Source organism: Anolis sagrei, chromosome 2 (assembly GCF_037176765.1).
Source record: "Anolis sagrei isolate rAnoSag1 chromosome 2, rAnoSag1.mat, whole genome shotgun sequence".
NCBI classification, from domain to species: Eukaryota; Metazoa; Chordata; class Lepidosauria; order Squamata; family Dactyloidae; genus Anolis; species Anolis sagrei.
Window position 1 is genome coordinate 55,662,076 of NC_090022.1, and position 20,478 is coordinate 55,682,553.

Genomic DNA, 20,478 nt, shown 5'->3' on the forward strand with positions numbered 1-20,478 from the left:
TACTCCCATGACATTCCCCCCCCCCCCCCAATAAAATATTAATTTAAAAAAGCCACCTGTGTCTCATGATCAGCTTGCCCGTTATTTCTGTCTTTCTATATATCCCATGGCCTCTTCTGACTTTGAATGCTTCTGGCTTTTTCAAAACACCTCCTGCTTTCACCTGTTATGTTTAGCTTCATTTGTTTCTCCTGCCCTTTTCCTTAAATTGTTCATATAATTTACTCAGTTTTCTTTTTCTCATATTCTGTATCTTCTTATTAGTTACATTTATGTATAATCTAAAGTCTTTTTCTCATGAGTTTCTTGTACTTAACTCTCAGACTGTGCAGTAAAGCCATATTTTGAGCCATTGCTGGATCTTAACAGCAGCTAAACTGAGAACTGTCCATTTACTTATAGATGTTGGATTGTAATATTTATGTTACTTTTATTTCCTAAGCAATTGAAACATCCCTTGTAATTAAACTAAGCCAGAAATGAGGGTAGAAGCTCTGTCACTGTAGGTACCATAAAATAAATCTTTTTTTAAAAAATCAAGAACTCTGAGATGTTTTTGTTTTAATTTCTAGCTCTGTGATGATTACAGTGTGATTGGTCGTTCACTGTTTAAAAAAGAAACAAACATCCAGATATTTGTGGGGCTGAAAGTCAAGCTATCTACAGGAGAAGAAGGCCTAATAGAAGGTGGATTTGGACAGAGTGGAAAGTTTAAAATTCGCATTCCAGGTAACTATTTGTTTTTGTTGTTTACATTCATTCGGACTATTTTACTCTAATAACCATAAGATCCAAATGAACCAATCGAAATATGCATTGAGAGTAATCTGTGGTACACAAACAGGTATGTATTGTAAAGTTGACTCATGTGAAAGGTTATGTTTAGGGCTGAAACTAAAGGGTGACAATTCACTGAATTAGTAGGAACTTCCTTGATTCAGTAAGCCTGTTCTGCTCAGAACTAACAACTAGATTTAGCCCATACTGTCTCAGAAGTGAAAATGACAATGATTTAATGGCTGAAAATGTTTGAAAAGGGAAGAGCTGTCCTTGATTATTTTTTTAAATTGTTTCTGTTTTTAGGCGTGTAATGTTCATGAACGGTGATGTAGCACAACCCTAAAACTATGTTTATTTATTGAAAGCATATAGTATAGTAATTCACATAACACAAAAGTAGGAGACAGTCTTTGTCTCTCTTCTTACATTCTAAGGACTTTCTCCCATTCATAACAGCCCACCATAGAGTATAAAGACAATGCAAATAAGTGTCAGATATCTCTTCTCTGCTTTGTAACAGAAAGCTTACTTTCAGGTAGGCCACTATAAACAATTTAATGTTGGATAATAGCACTCTAGAACTATTTTTCAAGGGGATTTGCTATGGGCAGAAAATACTAACCATAATTATATAATGTAGAGACATCTTCATTGCTACCTGTAGGAATTACTCTCTTTAATTTAGCCAGTAATGTTACTGGCTAAATTAAAGAGAGTATAACCCAAGAGTATAACGCTAGGTCTAGTATTGATGTCAACAGAGCGCTCACAAGAAGGTAGGTGGGTCTGGAATATTTGTATTATGAACCCAGTAACTATTTATTAAAGGTTCAAATGGAGAATGGGACAGGGAAAGAATCTAAATGTTCAGAGTGATATAGAACATTCAGACTTTTAAGCGTCTAGGGAAAATCAGAAGACCATATTGATATTTACTGTGTGCAATCGGGATACTTAGTAATTTATTTATTTACAGTATTTATATACCACCTTTCTCACCCCTGGCAATGAAGCATTAGTTTGAAACTGATCAATAATGATGGGCCAGTCAGGCAGCACAGATATTGGAATAGCCCTGAATGGCAGCCCAATTGGGACTCTCTGAACCACCTCAGAATGGACAGGTAACCACCCCACCCCCTCCTGTGTTGGTAGTTGTGGCAACCTCACATACCTTCTTGTAAGCACTCTGCTGACATCAGCCAGAGCCCTATGTTGCTAAGGAAGCTCCGTAAGTGTGAGCTCTGGTTGATGTCAGCCAGAGCACCCACAAGAAGGTATCTTGTTCAGCTATTTTGATTCCCCAAACTCGGAGGAGAAACCAAATCCTGGAGCAGCATTTAGGTTTCCACAAATATTAAGATGGATCAGCTCCTTGTAGTGTTCAGCCACTGCACATAAGTGTTCAATGTAGCTATGCCCCATGAGTCTATATGAGGGACTTTCAGTACCATTTTGTAGACAGCTCTCTGGCCTCTGCAGGATCACTAATTACCAAAGTTAAGATCCAGACATGCTTGTTTCCTATACCCTCACTCTTTATTAATAATAGTTTGCAGTAAAAGCAAAAATGTGAGATTCTTTGAAAAAATCTATCTACATTAGTAGATAGATATAAATAGATATAGATAGGTATATCATTTGTTAAAGACATTTAGGCTGTTCCAACCAAGTATGATTCCTTAAAGAGCATTTAATGCTGATTTATTACAACTTAAAAGTAAAATTTGGGGGAAATTGTTATCTAAGGTTCAGCCCTCTCTGAGACCGAGGAGATGCTATCCATTGGGTTGATCTAATCATCCTTTATTAGATAGTTTGATTTTCAAGAGAATGTTTTTAAAAGTTAATTTTACTGTGTTTTTCCTCAAATATTTACCAGTAAAGGAAAGTATTTCCTAAGAAATGGCTAGATAAGAGGAATTAATATTCTGTTGAAAGCTACTCATCATCAACCCCTGTTTGGGAACACAGTCTTCTTCTTTACAATTAAACAAAACAAAAAGAGAGTCTCAGACTGAATCTACATGCTTTTCGACTGACTGTTTTAAACAGAAACTGCAAATTAAATGAGAGAAATTATTTGTTTAGCCATGCAGTTTTGCTAGGCAGACAAAGAAGGGGAATTCCCAAATTCTGAAATTAAACTTCATTTTCTGTTGGAGCTAAACAAATTAACTTTTCTGAATCATAATGTTGTGGCTGAATAAAATATGGTTTATATAGCCAAGAACAAGAAGCATTCTTGTACACTTCTCTTATTTCCCCATCATTTCCCCAATTCTTTAACCTCTGTTTCCCATTATATCCAAAACTGGGAATTTATTTTTAATGATGCTTTATTAACGGTTTATCTATATGGAGAAAGTTACCTTATCGCTACATATGCTTCTGACACCTGATGAGTACTGTATCTATTTCCCGCTTTGAGCAAAAATAAAAATTATTGAGGAAGAGGCATTAATATAGAGAGATAATTATTAATGGGCATTGGCATATGCACTGCTTTTCCCTCAAGGAGAGCTATTCATTGATGTATATATTTAAATTATTTTTATACCGCCTTTCTAGGAAAATTGCCCCAAGCACAATCAGGACTATATTCTAAATTACAAAGTAAAACCTGAAATCTTTTGTATGTAAGAGAAAATGGGATTAAAATGGATAAGCTATTTAGAAAGTATCATTTAGATTGTTGTGTGTTTTCTGGGCTGTATGGCCATGTTCCAGAAGCATTCTCTCCTGATGTTTCGCCCAGATCTATGGCAGGCATCCTCAGAGGAAGCCTTCGACACTATCATTTTAATGTCGAGAGGGAAAAAGTGGGCACAATTGTACAGAAAACACAAACATTACCAGTGTCATCTTGAGAGAAGCATATACAAGTAATAGAATTAGATGCTGATGATGACTGCATTAATGTTAATTTGCTAAAAGGTAGTTTACACTTTGTTCTCACATTGTAATACAGTTTAACCTTTGTTTTATGTGTTCCTGAAGAGGTCAAATTAACATTTCATTATTATGTAATATATGCACATAAATATTAGCATTTTTCTGAAATTTTACATTTTTATTGATCTGTTTAATTTTGGAATCGCTTACTTTATATATTATAATTTAAATTATGAAAGTAAACTTTGACTAACTACCCCTTGTTTCTTGTATGACCTTTATAGACGGAGCAATTTTAAAATAGGGTTTGTTAACACCTTTCACACAATCTGGGTTTTTCCAGAGAGGTAATAAGCAGTGTTCTTTTTTCTTTTTCTTTTCGCAAGAGAAGAATTTTGTTAGCTTATTTCATGGACCATGGTGTTCCAATTATACTGAATCATTACAGTATAATATGCATTTGACATACTAATTTTGAGATGCAATCTATCCTGTTATTTAGCTTTCTAAACCAAAAATTCTGAGAACTTGTGAAAATTAAATCCTATTGTTGTTTGTAAACCAAGATAGAATATTCATGAAAGATACTGGCTCTTTTAAATTATGTTTAAGGAGAATCCAGTAGATGGGTCTGTGATACTTTCAGGGATTTTGTTTGTGGGCAGTGCTTTGGATCTAAAGATCTAAAGATCCAGTGTACAAATCCTAGTGTACAAATAGAAAGTGTTTCTGCTCATACAGGACAGGGCATTAATGTTCATTGATTATAATTCCCACAATTGATTATAATTCTCAATGGCATATATCATGCACTATTGGAGCCCCTGGTGGCACAATGGTTTAAATCCTTGTCCCGGCCGGACTGCTGACCGAAAGGTTGTTGGTTCAAATCCGGGGAGCAGCGCAAGCTCCTGTCTGTCAGCTTCATCTTCTCATGCAGGAAAATAAGAGAAGCCTCCCACAGGATGGTAAAACATCCAGGCGTACCCTGGGCAATGTCCTTGCAGATGGCCAACTCTCTCGCAGTTTCTCAAGTAGCTCCTGACACGAAAAAAAAAACAAAAAACGTCATGCACTGTTGTTGCTTTGGAGCAATTGGGGAAGGATACAGTAGGTTGGGGGCACTTGTAACTATTTCATAGCAAAAAATATACTGAGCTACAAAGCTTTACAACTTATAGCTCAGTCATTGAGCGAACAGAGTGCAAAAGGATCTTGTGACTGAGTGGAAAGAAGTTGGTAGCATAACTGTTTGTAGACATTAGTCTACTTCCTCTGATGAAAGGAGTGAGCTGATCTTTATGAGCAGGCTGTATCTGTGCATAGACGTAGAAATGCAAAATTTAAGGATATGCTGATAAGGTGACAAGCTGAGTTTTACTGAGAGAACAGAGTTGGGGATGCTCAGCTGTATTATATGAGGCCAAATTGCTTAGTAAGCAACCCACCACAAATATAAACTATAAAGAAAATCAAATCACTAGTCAAACACAAGAGGGAAAGAAAAGACAAAACAAAACAGGACCAAATGGAACAAATGTAAAACAGTAACAAAGAGATAAAACCTAACAAACAGAAAGAGAAACAGAAATACGCATCTGGCTACAGTGTTATCATAGGCCCTCCTGCAATCAGAGTGGATTCAATTGCAAACAAATTGATTTAAATCATTCCTCTGAATTACTGAGTTTTCATTATTTAAAATCACAATGAAGAACTAGTGACTAGTGAATAATGTAATTCTGTTTAATTATTTTAGTAGAAATAGTACCTTATTGTTTACTATAAGCTCAACGTAGATTTTATTAAAAGGTAGGTACGTATTAACCAATCATTATATATTGTTTTAATTTACTTTTAGTTCATTAAAATTGAACAGATTAGAGAGACGGGCCAAAACTAACAAAATGAAGTTCAACAGTGACAAATGCAAGATACTCCACTTTGGCAGAAAAAATGAAATGCAAAGATACAGAATGGGGGATGCCTGGCTCGAGAGCAGTACGTGTGAAAAAGATCTTGGAGTCCTCGTGGACAACAAGTTAAACATGAGCCAACAATGTGATGTGGCGGCAAAAAAAGCCAATGGGATTTTGGCCTGCATCAATAGGAGCATAGTGTCTAGATCTAAGGAAGTAATGCTACCCCTCTATTCTGCTTTGGTTAGACCACATCTGGAATATTGTGTCCAATTCTGGGCACCACAATTCAAGAGAGATATTGACAAGCTGGAATGTGTCCAGAGGAGGGCGACTAAAATGATCAAGGGTCTGGAGAACAAGCCCTATGAGGAGCGGCTTAGGGAACTGGGCATGTTTAACCTGAAGAAGAGAAGGCTGAGAGGAGATATGATAGCCATGTATAAATATGTGAGAGGAAGCCACAGGGAGGAGGGAGCAAGCTTGTTTTCTGCTTCCTTGGAGACTAGGACGCGGAACAATGGCTTCAAACTACAAGAGAGGAGATTCCATCTGAACATGAGGAAGAACTTCCTGACTGTGAGAGCCGTTCAGCAGTGGAACTCTCTGCCCCGGAGTGTGGTGGAGGCTCCTTCTTTGGAAGCTTTTAAGCAGAGGCTGGATGGCCATTTGTCAGGGGTGATTTGAATGCAATATTCCTGCTTCTTGGCAGGGGGTTGGACTGGATGGCCCTTGAGGTCTCTTCCAACTCTTTGATTCTATGATTCTATGATTCTATGAACCACTTACATTTCTAACCAGACCCTTCCTCCTTGTTCATCCTATTCCATCATTCCAAATTCTCTGTTTATTGACATTCTTTGCATGTAGAGAGAGGTAAGGAATATAGGCATTTCTTGTATATCAGAATATAAAGTGTTTTCCATATCAATAGAATAGGAGTGATCCATTTACACTATATCCCCATAAATTCCTGTTGACATATTCATACGATAAAATTAGAAACAGTATAATTAGGATGAAGGTAAACAGTTCGTCCTCTTTATCCACAGACTCTGCATCCACAAGATCCACAAACCATAGTTTGAAAATATTCTGTGTTCTATATGATGGGCCTTGAGTTTCCCTAGATTCTGGTTTATGTAGGGGCACACTGTATTTGACCTAGGCTTTTAAAAAAAGCTGTTGAAGTCTGATTTAAATTTTTAAGTAGCCTTTACATTTTTTTAAATTATATTTATAACAACAATGGTGGTGGTGGTGATAATACACTGACTTTGGTTTGTTCATTCGTTCAGTCATTTCTGACTCTTTGTGACCTCATGTACCAGCCCACGCCAGAGCTCCCTGTCAGCAGTCACCACCCCCAAGGTCAATCCAGTCACTTCAAGGATGCCATCCATCCATCTTGCCCTTGGTCAGCCCCTCTTCCTTTTTCCTTCCATTTTCCCAAGCATCATTGTCTTCTCTAAGCTTTCCTTTCTTCTCATGAAGTTGCCTCTACTATCCTTCGCTCCAATGAGAAGTAGGGCTTTATTTCCTGGAGGATGGACTGGTTGGATCTTCTTGCGATCCAAAGCACTCCCAGAGCTTTCCTCCAGCACCACAGTTCAAAATCGTGTATCTTCCTTCGCTCAGCCTTCCCTAAGGTCCAGTTCTCACATCTGTGGGTAACTATGGGGAATACCATTGCTTTAACTATGCGGATCTTCATTGCCAGTGTGATGTCTTTACTCTTCACTATTTTATCGAGATTGGATATTGCTCTCCTCCCAAGAAGTAAGCATCTCCTGATTTCCTGGCTGCAGTCTGCGTCTGCAGTAATCTTTGCACCTAGAACTACAAAGTCTGTCACTGCCTCCATGTTTTCTCCCTCTATTTCCCAGTTGTCAATCATTCTTGTTGCCATAATCTTGGTTTTTTTGATGTTTAGCTGCAACTCAGCTTTTGCGCTTTCTTCTTTCACCTTGATTAGAAGGCTCCTCAGCTCCTCCTCGCTTTCGGCCATCAAAGTGGTGTCATTTGCATATCTAATATTTCTTTCAGCAATTTTTACCCCAGTCTTGCATTTGTCAAGCCCCGCACATTGCATGATGTGTTCTGCATACAAGTTGAATAGGTTGGGTGAGAGTATACAACCCTGCTGTACGCCTTTCCCAATATTGAACCAGTCTGTTGTTCCATGGTCAGTTCTTACTGTTGCTACTTGGTCCTTATACAGATTCCTCAGGAGAGAGACAAGGTGATTTGGTATGCCCATACCACCAAGAACTTACCTCAATTTATTATGATCCACATAGTCAAAGGCTTTAGAATAGTCAATGAAACAAAAATAGATGTTTTTGTGCCTTTCTCCATTATCCAGCCGATATTGGCAATTTGGCCTCTCATTGATCTGCCTTTTCTAAACCCAGCTTGTACATCTGGCAACTCTTGCTCCATATATTGCTAGAGTCTTTCTTGCAGGATCTTGAACATTACCTTACTGGCATGAGAAATAAGTGCCACTGTACGAAAGTTTGAGCAGTATTTAGCATTTCCCTTTTTTGGTATGGGGATATAAGTTGATTTTTTCCAGTCTGATGGCCATTCTTGTGTTTTCCATATTTGCTGGCATATGGCATGCATCACCTTGACAGCATCATCTTTCAAGATTTTAAACAGTTCAGCTGGGAACCCGTTGTCTCCTGCCGCCTTGTTGTTAGCAATGCTTCTTAAGGCCCATTCAACCTCACTCCTCAGGATGTCTGGTTCTAATTCACTCACCACACTGTCAAAACTATCCTTGATATTATTATCCTTCCTATACAGATCTTCTGTATAGTCTCACCACCTTCTCTTGATCTCTTCAGCTTCTGTTAGGTCCCTGCCATCTTTGTTTCTTATCATGCCAATTTTTGCCTGAAATTTACCTCCAATGTTTCTAATATGTTTCTGACTTTGGTATTTGGTTTAATATGCTATGTGAAATAGACATGGCCACCTTTTTTAGTCTTAATTTTTTCAATATATCAGAATAAATTCCTCATTTTATGGATGGGAAAATTAGGCTCACTACCTCATTAGATAAGAAGAATTGCCTGTTGTACAATGCCCCCTCTTTGTACGATGCCCTGGCTCTCATCTCACGACATATATTTACTTCCGGCGGGGCTCCATGGTGCAAGTGAAGAGGAAGCGTTGTAAGCCAATATTGGCAGCAACATGAATGATGTCTCATATTGCATAGCAACAACTGGGATGGGTGGGTGGAGGGAGCCAGACATTTCTCTCTGTAGGATGGCTGAAGGGGAAGCCAGGTGATGCAGCTCCCTACATAATTCCTCATAAGGCTTGGTTTCCACACTTTTGATCATTCTGGTTGCTCTTCTCTGCACAGGTTATAGCTTGTCAATATCCTTCTTGAATTGCGGTACCCAGAACTGAGCGAAAGCTTAGGTCAGACATTTTGTCTACACTCATTCTGTTTTATATAGAGTTTCTTTCTTCTTCTTCTTTTAGCATGTATGTAAAGAACTTAAATAACAGGAATCCTGAAATATATTGTTCTATATAAAAAAGAAACCACTAGTGTTTATCTTGACAAAAGTTGGAGAAGATGGATATTTAGAAGATTCTCACATGGAGAGTTACTATTGCCATCATTCAGAAAAACTATACTACGTATCTATATGTTGTTTCTGGATGTTACATGTAAAAATACCCCAATAGTGAAGAAACATTTAGATTATTTTGGCAGACGTTCACTTGTTTAATAAGTCCTTTACTGTAGATAAGAGCCTTCTCGGTGGTGGCCCCTCAGCTCTGAAACTCTCTCCCACTGGAGATTAGAACTGCCCCTTCTCTCCTGACTTTTAGAAAACTGGTGAAAACTTGGCCCTGGAATTTAGCATTTGATGAGTGAGTCAATAACTCCTGACCACACGGACGGATGGTGATGAATTGTGACTTCCTTCTGACGACTTGGCCTTATGTAATTATATGACTGTATTTTAATGTGTTAGTGTATCATGGGATGTGATGTTTTTAAACTACTGTTTTATGAATCTTTTGTTGTGAACCGGACTGAGTCCCTCTGCGGAGGTCGAGAAGACCGGTATATAAAAGTTCTAAATAGATAGATAGATAGATAGATAGATAGATAATAGTTACCATGGAAAAAAAAACTATGTGTCATTTAAAATTTGCTATCAGACAACAGGTGAATCCTTGCAACAATGCTTCTCAGGATATCTGATATTTGACCGGGGGGTGGGGGGGGGGTGGCAGTTATTTTCCCGTAGTGTGTCAGAGATGGGCACCATTTCGCCCCTTTGCTTATTTCTTTTTTTCTTAGAAACATGTCAGGGACCTGCTGCTAATGGCTTGGTAACTGACATCGTCCAGGGAACACCACTTTGAGCAGCACTGGTCTACAGAACAAGCAGAATAGGTTGTGATTGTCTCTAGTTACATCAAGTATTTTTTTAACCTCTGAATTGTTTGCTTTTACTGCATGCTCACCTCTGAACAAAACTAAAGGCAAAACCCATTCTCTTCTCTGCTTGTATATCATTCTGATGACTTTGTTCAGTGTTACACAATGTAATGAATAGTAAAATATAGCATTGCCAGTTTCGGTTCACTGAATTGTTCACTATAAGGATCATGCTAAGTTTTTATAAGACAAAACAGAATATTTTAGCTAAGGGTCCTTCACGCCCACCTTCTAGCCTGGAGCTTCAGGCTTTGCCCCCCATTATGTAGGGATAGGGCCCTGAACAAGATAGTTTTGTAGAATCAAAACAGAATGGTCTTTCAAAAATAATGGCATGATTAGGAAATTGCGAAGTGTCTCTTTTTCTGTTAGCGTTACCAGCATTTCAGTGGAGAGAAGAGTAGTGAGTATGACGTTGTTTAAGTCAAATACAGTTCACATTCCTTTGTTAGGTCAGTGTTGCTTTTTTAATATGTCTGTATCCTGTTTGTGGTTCTTTTTAAAGAAGATTTTTTAAAATTAAATTTAGCTCACCCCCCCCCCCAACTTCTATTACTCCCCCTATATACACAGTTAGATTTCTTATTCTTTCTACTAAAGTTTCTTTCATAAAGGCTTAGACATATTAACTTTATAAAAATAATTAAATTTGATTTCTTGAAGATTCCTTCAATACTGGTGCATACAAGGTCTCCCACTCCTCATGAATACAATGAAATGTTTACATTGTTGAGGGATGACTGGAAGCTGAGAAACCTGATAGGTTCTTTTAGATATACATGACATAATTTTTGAGCCCTACTTAAATTGTTGTAGAAAAGGAAAAAAAAAACCTGTGTAGTAGTGCATACAATGTGTGAATACACAGTAAGGAAATCTTTTCTAATCTGTGAACAATTTTACCATATTGGATAATAATCAGTTAAAGAACAGATGATGTTCATCCTTTAAGGTAAACTGCTGGACTTGTCATCTTAAGGCTATAATCCTGTGCACACTTAATTAATTCCCATTGAACCTAATAGACTTGTGAGTAGACATGCATATGACTCTATTGCAACAGTATGTATTCATTTTATGTCTTAATTTAGGAACATTTGAATGTTGAGCTTCATCCTCTTCCATTTCAACTTAGCTCCTTTTCATCCAGCACTCAATAGGCAGCATTTGAAATGCTGTCCTCTCCCCATTTAGTCACTTCTGTACCTGTTTTCTTCGCATAATACTTTTCTAGTTCCTTTCCATCAGGTTTTCAATAATAATAATAATAATAATAATAATAATAATAATAATAATAGATAAATGCTTCACAATTGGTGTTTCTAAATTCTTTCTGTTGTATTGGCTACACATGCACTTTAGTAATCCACGTGACCAACATCTCTCTTCAAGAAGTGCTCCTCTTGTGGCAAGAACTCTCTCGCATGGACAGACAAACTCCTTCTTTGCCTTGGATTAAAAATGAATGAGTTGCCGAAGTTCCTGTCTGATTGTGGAAACTAAGCAGGATCAGACCTGGAGACTGCCAAGAAGTACCAGGTGATGCAGGCAATATTCAAAAGAAGGCAATGGTACGGTAAATCACCTCTGAAACCTATTCACCTAGGACAGCTCCATGAAATTCATGGGGTTAGCATTCATGGGGTTGCCATTTGTTGGCAGGTAAATTTGAAGGCATGTACATTACTTTTAGAAATCAATTCTGGTGTGTTCCTTGGTCCAGCTTGGTTCTCTCATGAGAGAGAGATTGTTTTCTGAAAACAAAGTACTGTGTTTGCTGAAATAATACATGCAAAATGTACGTAAGTGTTTCTGGGCTATAGGCCTTCAGTGGAAATAAAATGAAAGATGTGGACAAGTGCCTTAGAGAAATTGAGGTCCTGCCAAAAGATGCTGTGTTTAATGCTCAAAAATTCCAATATTTTAGTTCGGGCACAGAAAAAGTCCATGTGTGTGTGTGTGCGTTTTCAGAGTGAAATATCCAGGCATGCACCCTCTTTTTCTGGGTCTTTTTCACAGACGGAGGTCAACAAAGAAGAAGGGAAAGTAGCCATTGGATAACAGGTCCCAGATTCTTTTATCCAGGAAGTTTAAGAATTATATCTAAGTGAACTACAGAAACTGATATCATAGTCAATCCCACTTCACTTGTTCTATCAGTTGCTATGAATATATATTAAAGTATAAAAGAATGCTGCTGTGCTTGGTTTCAATTTGGTGTTGTTGCATTACATTTCTTTAAAGCTGCTTTCTCTCTCTCTCTCTTCTTTTTCTTCTTTTTACCTCTCTTTTTTGTTTGGATACACTAGATAATTCCCAGGCGTTCGGGCTGGTTTTCATTGTTCTGACTTGGACCTAATCAGGTAGCTGTTAGGAAAAGATTTGTTCTTCCTGTTGCTCTGTGGCACTTTTTGCCTGCAGGGTTTTGCCCCTTACTCTTCATGAGCTGAATAATGAGCGATTGCTATATGAATGTGTTGTTTAAAAGCAGCCGTGTTTTTCATTCAGAATAAGCCGTGCATGTCCAACATATTCATAACCATTCAGTGAATGCTTCTGATTTAGTTTGACTTTAAATATAAAACATCATGCTTTTAATAAGAAAGGACAAATGAGCCAAGCTGAAGTATCAGTTATTTCCCTTCGTTATTAATTTCAGTAGACATTTTCTGAAGGTGGATAGATAGACAAACTTACTGGTAAGAATAGTTGTTTTTCATGGTGCATTTTCTTTGATTTCCCCATTACTGTATTTGTTTGCAGTTTTTCTTTCCCTCACTAGATTAAAGTTAGTTTACAGTATATTTAAAAAAATTAAATGCTTTATTTTATTTAATCCAAAAGAAAAGGCTGTTATTACTTTCAGAGAGAAGAGGATAAAATGCTACTGGTTATTTGCAAATTATTGATTAACATGTGAATTAAAATTTCTCATTTCTATATTACTGCGATAGTGGTATATTTTGAAAACATGTGATTTCAGTGCTAGAACAATCCTATTTCAATTTGAGTAAAAGTGATAAATCAAGAAGTGCTAAATATCCTCAGGGATGTTTCAGCTAACTGTCTTACTGAAAATGAAAGAATATGAGGTAAGCTTTTAAAAAGAATGATAAAATGTATTTATATAGAATAGTCTTTTCAAAACCTTCAGTGAAGTTTTTTTATTAGGAAACTGCATGTATTGTTTGGATCACCATGCCTGTTCTATTTGGTCTTGTCTCCTAACTAAATGTGAATGAAAGCTAAGAGTAAATCCTGTTTTCAAATATGTAGTGTTCACATGGAGTATCTTTGGTTTTAGTACAAGCTTCATCTGTAGTTCTTTTCTGAGATTTTAGAAGAATATGTAGTTTTAAAAATGAATATAAGCTGCATTTGTTTTAGTCTACAATACCCTATTCCTTGAGTTCTGTATTAGCAAACCTCACAGGTAGAAGCAGGGGCTCTCAAGTGTGCCAACATGCTTCTCTTGTGGTAGGAAAAGATATCAAGCGTCATTTTCTCCCCAAGAGTCATGATTTAACTCCATGATCCCTTATTGGGAAAAATGCTAAGCATGCCATTTCCTACAGCATTGTCTTTCTCAGAGTCCTACTTTGTTGGCTTCCTTCATCCCTCTTTTCTGCCCATAGGAGAGATAATATAGTTGAAGCTTGGCATCTTTTTGGCCTCCCAAATATATCTTTTGAATGATTAGTGCAACCTTCCTTGTTTTAGCACATAGAATGAAAACATGTAAAAGCTTTATTAATTTTCAAATTGCATGATAATTCTTGCCCATTCCTAAAATTAAGTTTCTTTACTTCCCTTTCTTTTTTCTCTCCTTTAAGAACACTAACTGGAATGTTTAATCTCAGGATGGATCTGGTTATACAAAGAATGCAACTTAAACATATTTAGTAACACTTACTATCTGGAAAAGCAGTTATTGGAGGATGAAAGGAAAGCAGTACAGTAACATTTTGAGCCCATGTGCTGCATTTACATACATATGCACTGAAGTCAAGTGATGCACAGTGCTTCTCGCTTAGATATTTAGGCAGCTTGAAGCACAAAGAACTCTCGGACATATATGTGTTTGCTAACAAAAACTTTCTAAACAGTAGCCTCAATTTCTACCTAAATGACAAGAGGAGGTCTAAATTAAGCTAGTGCCTTATTAGGGATGGGGAACAGAAAGTAAGTTAAACTTCAAGAGCAGGCAGCCACTCTGAGCCTAGTCTTTAATGTTCCATTTTCTCACTTCCCAGCACTTTAATAATAATAATAATAATAATAATAATAATAATAATAAGAAGAAGAAGAAGAAGAAGAAGAAGAAGACGGCGACTTTATTTACACCCCACCACCATCTCCCCAATGGGAACTCGGGTGGCTAACATGAGGCCGAGCCCAACAATTACAACAAATCAAAATAAAATGCATACAGCAAATAATAACATCAAATGAAACATAAACAAAACAAATTAATACAAAATCAAATACAGGAAATGAAATAAAATAATAAAATTGTGCACAGCAGGCTGGGCAAAATTAAAAGGGTAGAGTTAAAATAAAAAAAGACAAGTACAAGATTTTTTATATTTGGTATGGCCACTATATCTGTGAGAGTTATGTTCCAAGACCCCATAGATACCTAAAACAGTAGAAAATAGCAAACTTTATATTTTTATTATGTTTGGTTGAAAGCATTCCATAGAATATCACTGGGGGACCTAGGAAGGCACAAGAAGACAATGGATTCCCACCAATACAAAAAACACAAATCCACTAGAAGTTGTGGTACATAAATGACAAAGGTCAATATTGCCTAACAGTTTGTATATTACAATATTCAACAAACAACAAATTTATATGGTATAGGCATAACACAATGTATAATGAACAACAACCAGTTGTTTACAAAGATTACACATGCATAACATAAAGAGTCTTTTGGGGTGAAGACAACTTGTCTTCAGGGCACAAGATCCCTTGCTTTAGAGTAAGCGTAATGTAAAGAGCCTTTCTTGGTGTAAAACCAACTTCTCTTCAGGGCATAGGATCCCTTGCTTTAGAAAATTTACGGTTCTTTATATACAGATATCCACATCCACGACCGGTTTCGACTAGAGTCTTCCTCAGGTGGATATATGAGACATCAAGTTCTTCACAATAGTAATCCCTCCTCGGGTGTTTTATACAATGGGACAGTGGATCTATAGGGAAAATACAAAGGTGGCTAGAGTATGTCTCAAAAGGGGATAAACATTTGTATGTATTACTCACATTTAAGGTATGCATAACAACAAAGGACAAATAAACAGGCATAGGTTACTTACAAGTTCTCAGAAGCCGTGCTCTGCAGCAGTTTGATTCTCTAGCAAGCACATAGGCCATCAGGTAGAGACTAGTTTATAAAGTAGCACAGTTAAAGGGGCTCAAACCAGGTAGATCAAGCCAAGAAAATGTTAAAGAGCTATGTACTCTGATTTATAAGAAAGGCCCACAAAAACTTCCAGATGGGAATATTTTTGGAGCACGAATATGTGTAACTATAGTTAAGGGAGTCACAATATATGTAGTTCTTCATTGTGGTCTCTGTGAAATCACACATACGGTATTTCCTGTGTCTGCAAAGTCAGAGATGGAATCTTCTAAATGTATCTAAAACTTTCTAGAAGATTCTGCCTGCGCATGCGCAGAAAATACCATATGTGTGCATTTCACAGATGACAACTCAAAGAAACAATGTTACAGGTTAGCAACCATTACTTATTCTGGAATCCAGTGAGACTGTTACGTGGGATGACAGATCCAGCCAAAATAGCGTTTTTATGGGTGACCATACTATTTGCAAATCTTTGTTTACATTACCTTAAAACAATTTAGTTGCAGTCATTCAGCAATATTGAATTTAGGTGGTTTCTTTGTACTCCCATTTATTAGAGGAAAAAGAAGAGCCAGTAGCCAGAAGGCTTTCTGGGTTGCCTTCTCTTAGCATATCAGATGAAGTTAAGCAGGAGGATTTCGGCTGAGGTGAATGCAAAAGCCCAAGGGCAAACGGCAACAACAACAACTGTGTAAGTTACATTTTATTTCAAAGCTGGAGATTAGCTCTGCTTGTTCTTTCATAGTCTCTCTTCCCCAACCCTCTAAAATAAACAAAAAATGAAAATCCTTAAGGGGGTACTTCAAGCATAAATCTCCTTCTTCCTGCTTTGTAAAACTTGGCTGCTGTGACATGGACACAGAAGCTGACAGAGGCTGGTTGCCAGAGAGGCATCACTTCCCTTTATGATCCCTTCTTGAGAGGATTAAACTGTTTTAGTATAAAAGTCTTGCTGACCACATTGAGGAGGTGGAAAAGCTGGGTTTTATTGATTAGAGTGGCATCGACTGGAAGAAAATCTTGTCTACTCTCTAAGTACACTGTTGGTGGCTTTTGAAAGTACATATCAAATAAGATGATCTATTGACTCAACTTCATGGGTTAGAAACTGAAATTTGTACTTAGTATTCTTCAATGATAAATGTGAATTAGATTTTGGGCTTGATGCATCTGATTTGAGCTGTTTATGTGTGTGTGTGATAGATAGATAGATAGATAGATAGATAGATAGAGAGATAGAGACTTATTAGCATTTGGTCATCATGCACTATGAAGGAGTGGTTTTCTATGGGGAATCTACTCTGGGTTTTACCTTGAAATGTAAAGGATCTGTCTAAGGAGCTGAACCTTGGATAATACTATTGGTACTCAAGTCTAATGCACCATAGGTACTCAAGTCTAATGCACCATCGAATCTAATGCATACTCCAATGTTCAAAACCCTGAACCCAAAAAAAAAAAAAAAAAGGATTTGCTGCCAAATGTAATGCAGTGCAGCAAAAAGTACACTCTTTGTAATTTGGTGAAAAAAGGTGTGCAATTACAATTGCTGCCTGCTTAGAATTCCTTCTTTTAAAACAAAAGAATTCGGATACCAAAGCTTTCAGCAATGCCAACCCCCCCCCCCCAAAAAAACAAAAACAATTGTTGCATATGGTGCATATGGTGTAGAATGAATATGCTTTAATTGCCTTGGTTCAATGCTATGGACTCATGAGGACTGTAGTTTTAAGAGACATTGAAACTTCTCTGTCAAATAATGCTGATGCCCCGCCAAACTGCAAATCCCAGGGTTGCATACCTGCAGGTGCCCCTTAAGCAGCTTCCCCTTTTGCTTTGGCTCAGCACTAATGTGAATCTAATGCTCATCCTAATTTTGGTGAGGTCATTTAGCCAATAAAGGTGAGCATTAGATTTGAGTAAATAGGATATCTTTAAAGTTCAGACTAAAATTCCGTTGTTGTATACCAGTGCCACCTTTATACAGATATGCTGTTCTCTGGTTTTGGTTGCATTTGCACATTAAACTTGTTTTCAGCCAGATGTAAAAGATTCCAGAAGCTTTCACTTCCGCTTTCACTTAACCACTTAACTTTTATTTAACTTCATTAAATATGATTATAAGCCAGTTTCAGAAAACATTGTTTGAAATTGGCTTTTTAAAAACTAAACACATCTATACCATGATTGACGTGACAACCCGTGGTTGACCATAAGCACATGCGAAAGTTTCTGAACTTTTCCCAACCATGTGGGAGGAGAAGTAAGTGTGCAAGTCCACATATCCTGTTGATATCTTCTGAATGAATACGTTAGTATGACATCTGGATATGGCCATTGTGCCCTAGTTTTAGCCTGTGGTCCATTTGTTCTGCTGCCCTTAATTTCTAGGTTTTGCAGATCACATCCATGGTATACTTGTGTCTGCTTCTCTCATTCAGTCAGATGTCTGCCTCTCTCTGTGTCAGTCATCCCATCCACTCTTCCCCATTTACTCAAATAGATACTCTGAATAAGCCTCAGGTTCTACAACCCAGTGGGAACCCGAAGAGAATGCAGGAGATTAAAGCCAACCTAGCAGGCATCCTAGACCTAGTTTTATTCAGAGCAAGCTGATGGAAGCATCTAGATTATATGTATCCCTGATATCTTCTTTCATTTGGGGAGCGGGGAAAGTATAGCTTAATCTTCAGGATTTTTCAACTTGACTTCGCTTGATAGTCCCAGCTAGAGTAGACCCATTGAAACAAAGGGGTTTCGTTTAATAGTGTATTTATTCACTATTCAACAATTGTTTCAAGATGTTTTCTTGAATTAAGACTAACCAGAAGGATTCAAACCACTGAGTGTATGCCTACATATTTTATTTATTTCTTAAAGCAATTTGTACTGCATTTTTACCCCATTGAGGGTGCCCAAAGTGGCCTTGTGTAGTCCAAAACCAGAAAGTGAATTCAACCAGTGCTGAGTGGTTTTTCAAAATAAACCAGCTTGTGACAGCATGTCAAGACAGCCTATAATTTTATGGGAAATGCTGTGTTTTACTTGCTGGTTGATGTTTTACTGGAAATCTTGCCAGTAAAGTTGATGAAAGGACTTTTCCTTGTACGAGGTACAGCCACTGAGAAAAAACCATGATAGTTTGAAATTGTCACATTATAGCTGATGAACAGTTTACAAAGCAAGGATGGTGACATGGAATAGTTGTAGACAGCCACAGCAGAACAGGGTTCGGTCTTCTCAAATTGTGTTTGAAAGTATTTTTCCTCATTGTAATTTGAGGTATTAGTGAATACTTGCAAAATAAATACATTATATAATTTAAAATCAAGGGTGGGAATTATGTGACATTCCAGATGTTACTGGATTTCACAATCCAGCATCCCTAGGTATCATAACCAAAAATGAGAAATGATGGGCATTGCGCTGCATGATTCCTAACCCTGGTCTAAATAAACTTAATCAAAATCATTAGGATTTATTTCAAATATTATTTATTTACGATAAGAGCCATTGATGTGCAACATACCATTATTTTTCTTCTGGAAACCTAACCTTGGAAATACAAAAATTAAAAATATGCTTTACCTATGTGTATTCCCTGTTTTTTCCCTACTGACATGGTCATTGCAACTGCCTCCTTTCTCCTTCTTTCCTGTTACCAGTATGAGGAGTCATGGCAGTTCACTGTAAATGTATCTAAAAACAACAAATTAAAATATAAAATTCCATAAAGGTTGTGTATGCCTTACTCAGAATTCCAGAATCCAAAATACTCTGGAATTCAGAATTGTTCACATGGGTGACTGGGAAGACAACACTTTTTTTTCCTAATGATCCAATGAATACACACTTTGTATCATGCACAACATTATTTAAAACATTGTGTGTAAAATTACCTTTGGGCTATGTGTATAAGGTGTATATGAAACATAAATGAATTTCATGTTTAGACTTGAGTCTCATCTCCAAGATATCTTATTATGTGTATATAGGCCAATATTGGTATTCCAGAATCTGAAATCCAAAATGCTTCTGGTCTCAAGCTTTTCAGATAAGGGTACTCAACCCATATTATACAGAAACACAGTTTTAATTGTTAATACTAAAATGTAACAATTAAAAGAACTGCAGCAAAAAAGAATGCATTGACATGTTAAAAGCTCCTTATTCAACAGCTAGTCAGTTGTTGAAAGCCTGTCCAAATAAATATTGGTTGCCAACAAAAGCGCAATCAAGAAAGGGTAGCCTAACTTCCCTATATAAGCTCCCTATAAACAGACACAAAGAAAGTCATCCTTGCTATGTAGTTATTGAATCTGTAAAGTAAAGATTTCTGACCTAGGTAACCTTAGATTGTGACTCTGATTCTGCCCGCTTGAATTGTCATTAATCACCATTAAGCTTTTGCTATGCTTCCAGCACTTTACTCTAGTGTACTGCATTTTTTCACTCTAAAATGTTTTTCATGTATGGCTTCATTGGGTTTTTTTTCTGCCTTGTCTTGCTGGGCAATGGGTTTTCACTAATTAAAGTCTTCTGCTTTTAGGGGCAGCACATGCTGTCTTCAGCTGCCATGAATACATTTTCCCCCAGCAGCAACCCAACCTGTCTTATCTTAAAGGAAAGCCCTCATGAACAAGTCCAAGATAATGAAGCCCACTTATTAATAAAGCAACCTTTTTGTTCTCAGACTTTTTCCATTTACCAGGTTTTTGTAGGTAACAGCTCAGTGAATTTCTTTAACCATGTAACATGGTTGAGTTGCATCCATAAAGCTAGCAAGAAAGTGTAAGTCCTTAAGCCTCTGAAGGCAAACAGGAATTCCAGAGCGAATGGAGTAATTTCTTTCTCTTGGAACATTGTTCCTGGCTCTTACGTGGTATACCATCGTTAGTATTTGTCTCCTGTAAGCATATATGTATCTTTGGATCTATGCATACCTCAAACTCTATCCCCTTTCAATGACGCCAATGGGTGAGTAGCCAAATAGATGTTTTCAGTCTGCAGCCAAAAATTACGGCTAGATCCAG

General features: G+C 37.2%; 1 protein-coding gene across 1 annotated transcript in view; it reads left to right on the forward strand.

Annotated features, from left to right (window-relative positions):
- The window catches only part of EEFSEC (eukaryotic elongation factor, selenocysteine-tRNA specific), a 177,748-nt gene that overhangs the window by 117,577 nt on the left and 39,693 nt on the right, over positions 1-20,478 (forward strand). Inside the window, exon 6 of the mRNA XM_060766181.2 lies at positions 573-729. Coding sequence (XP_060622164.2) covers positions 573-729 — 157 coding nt within the window. The remainder of the gene's footprint in view (positions 1-572; positions 730-20,478) is intronic.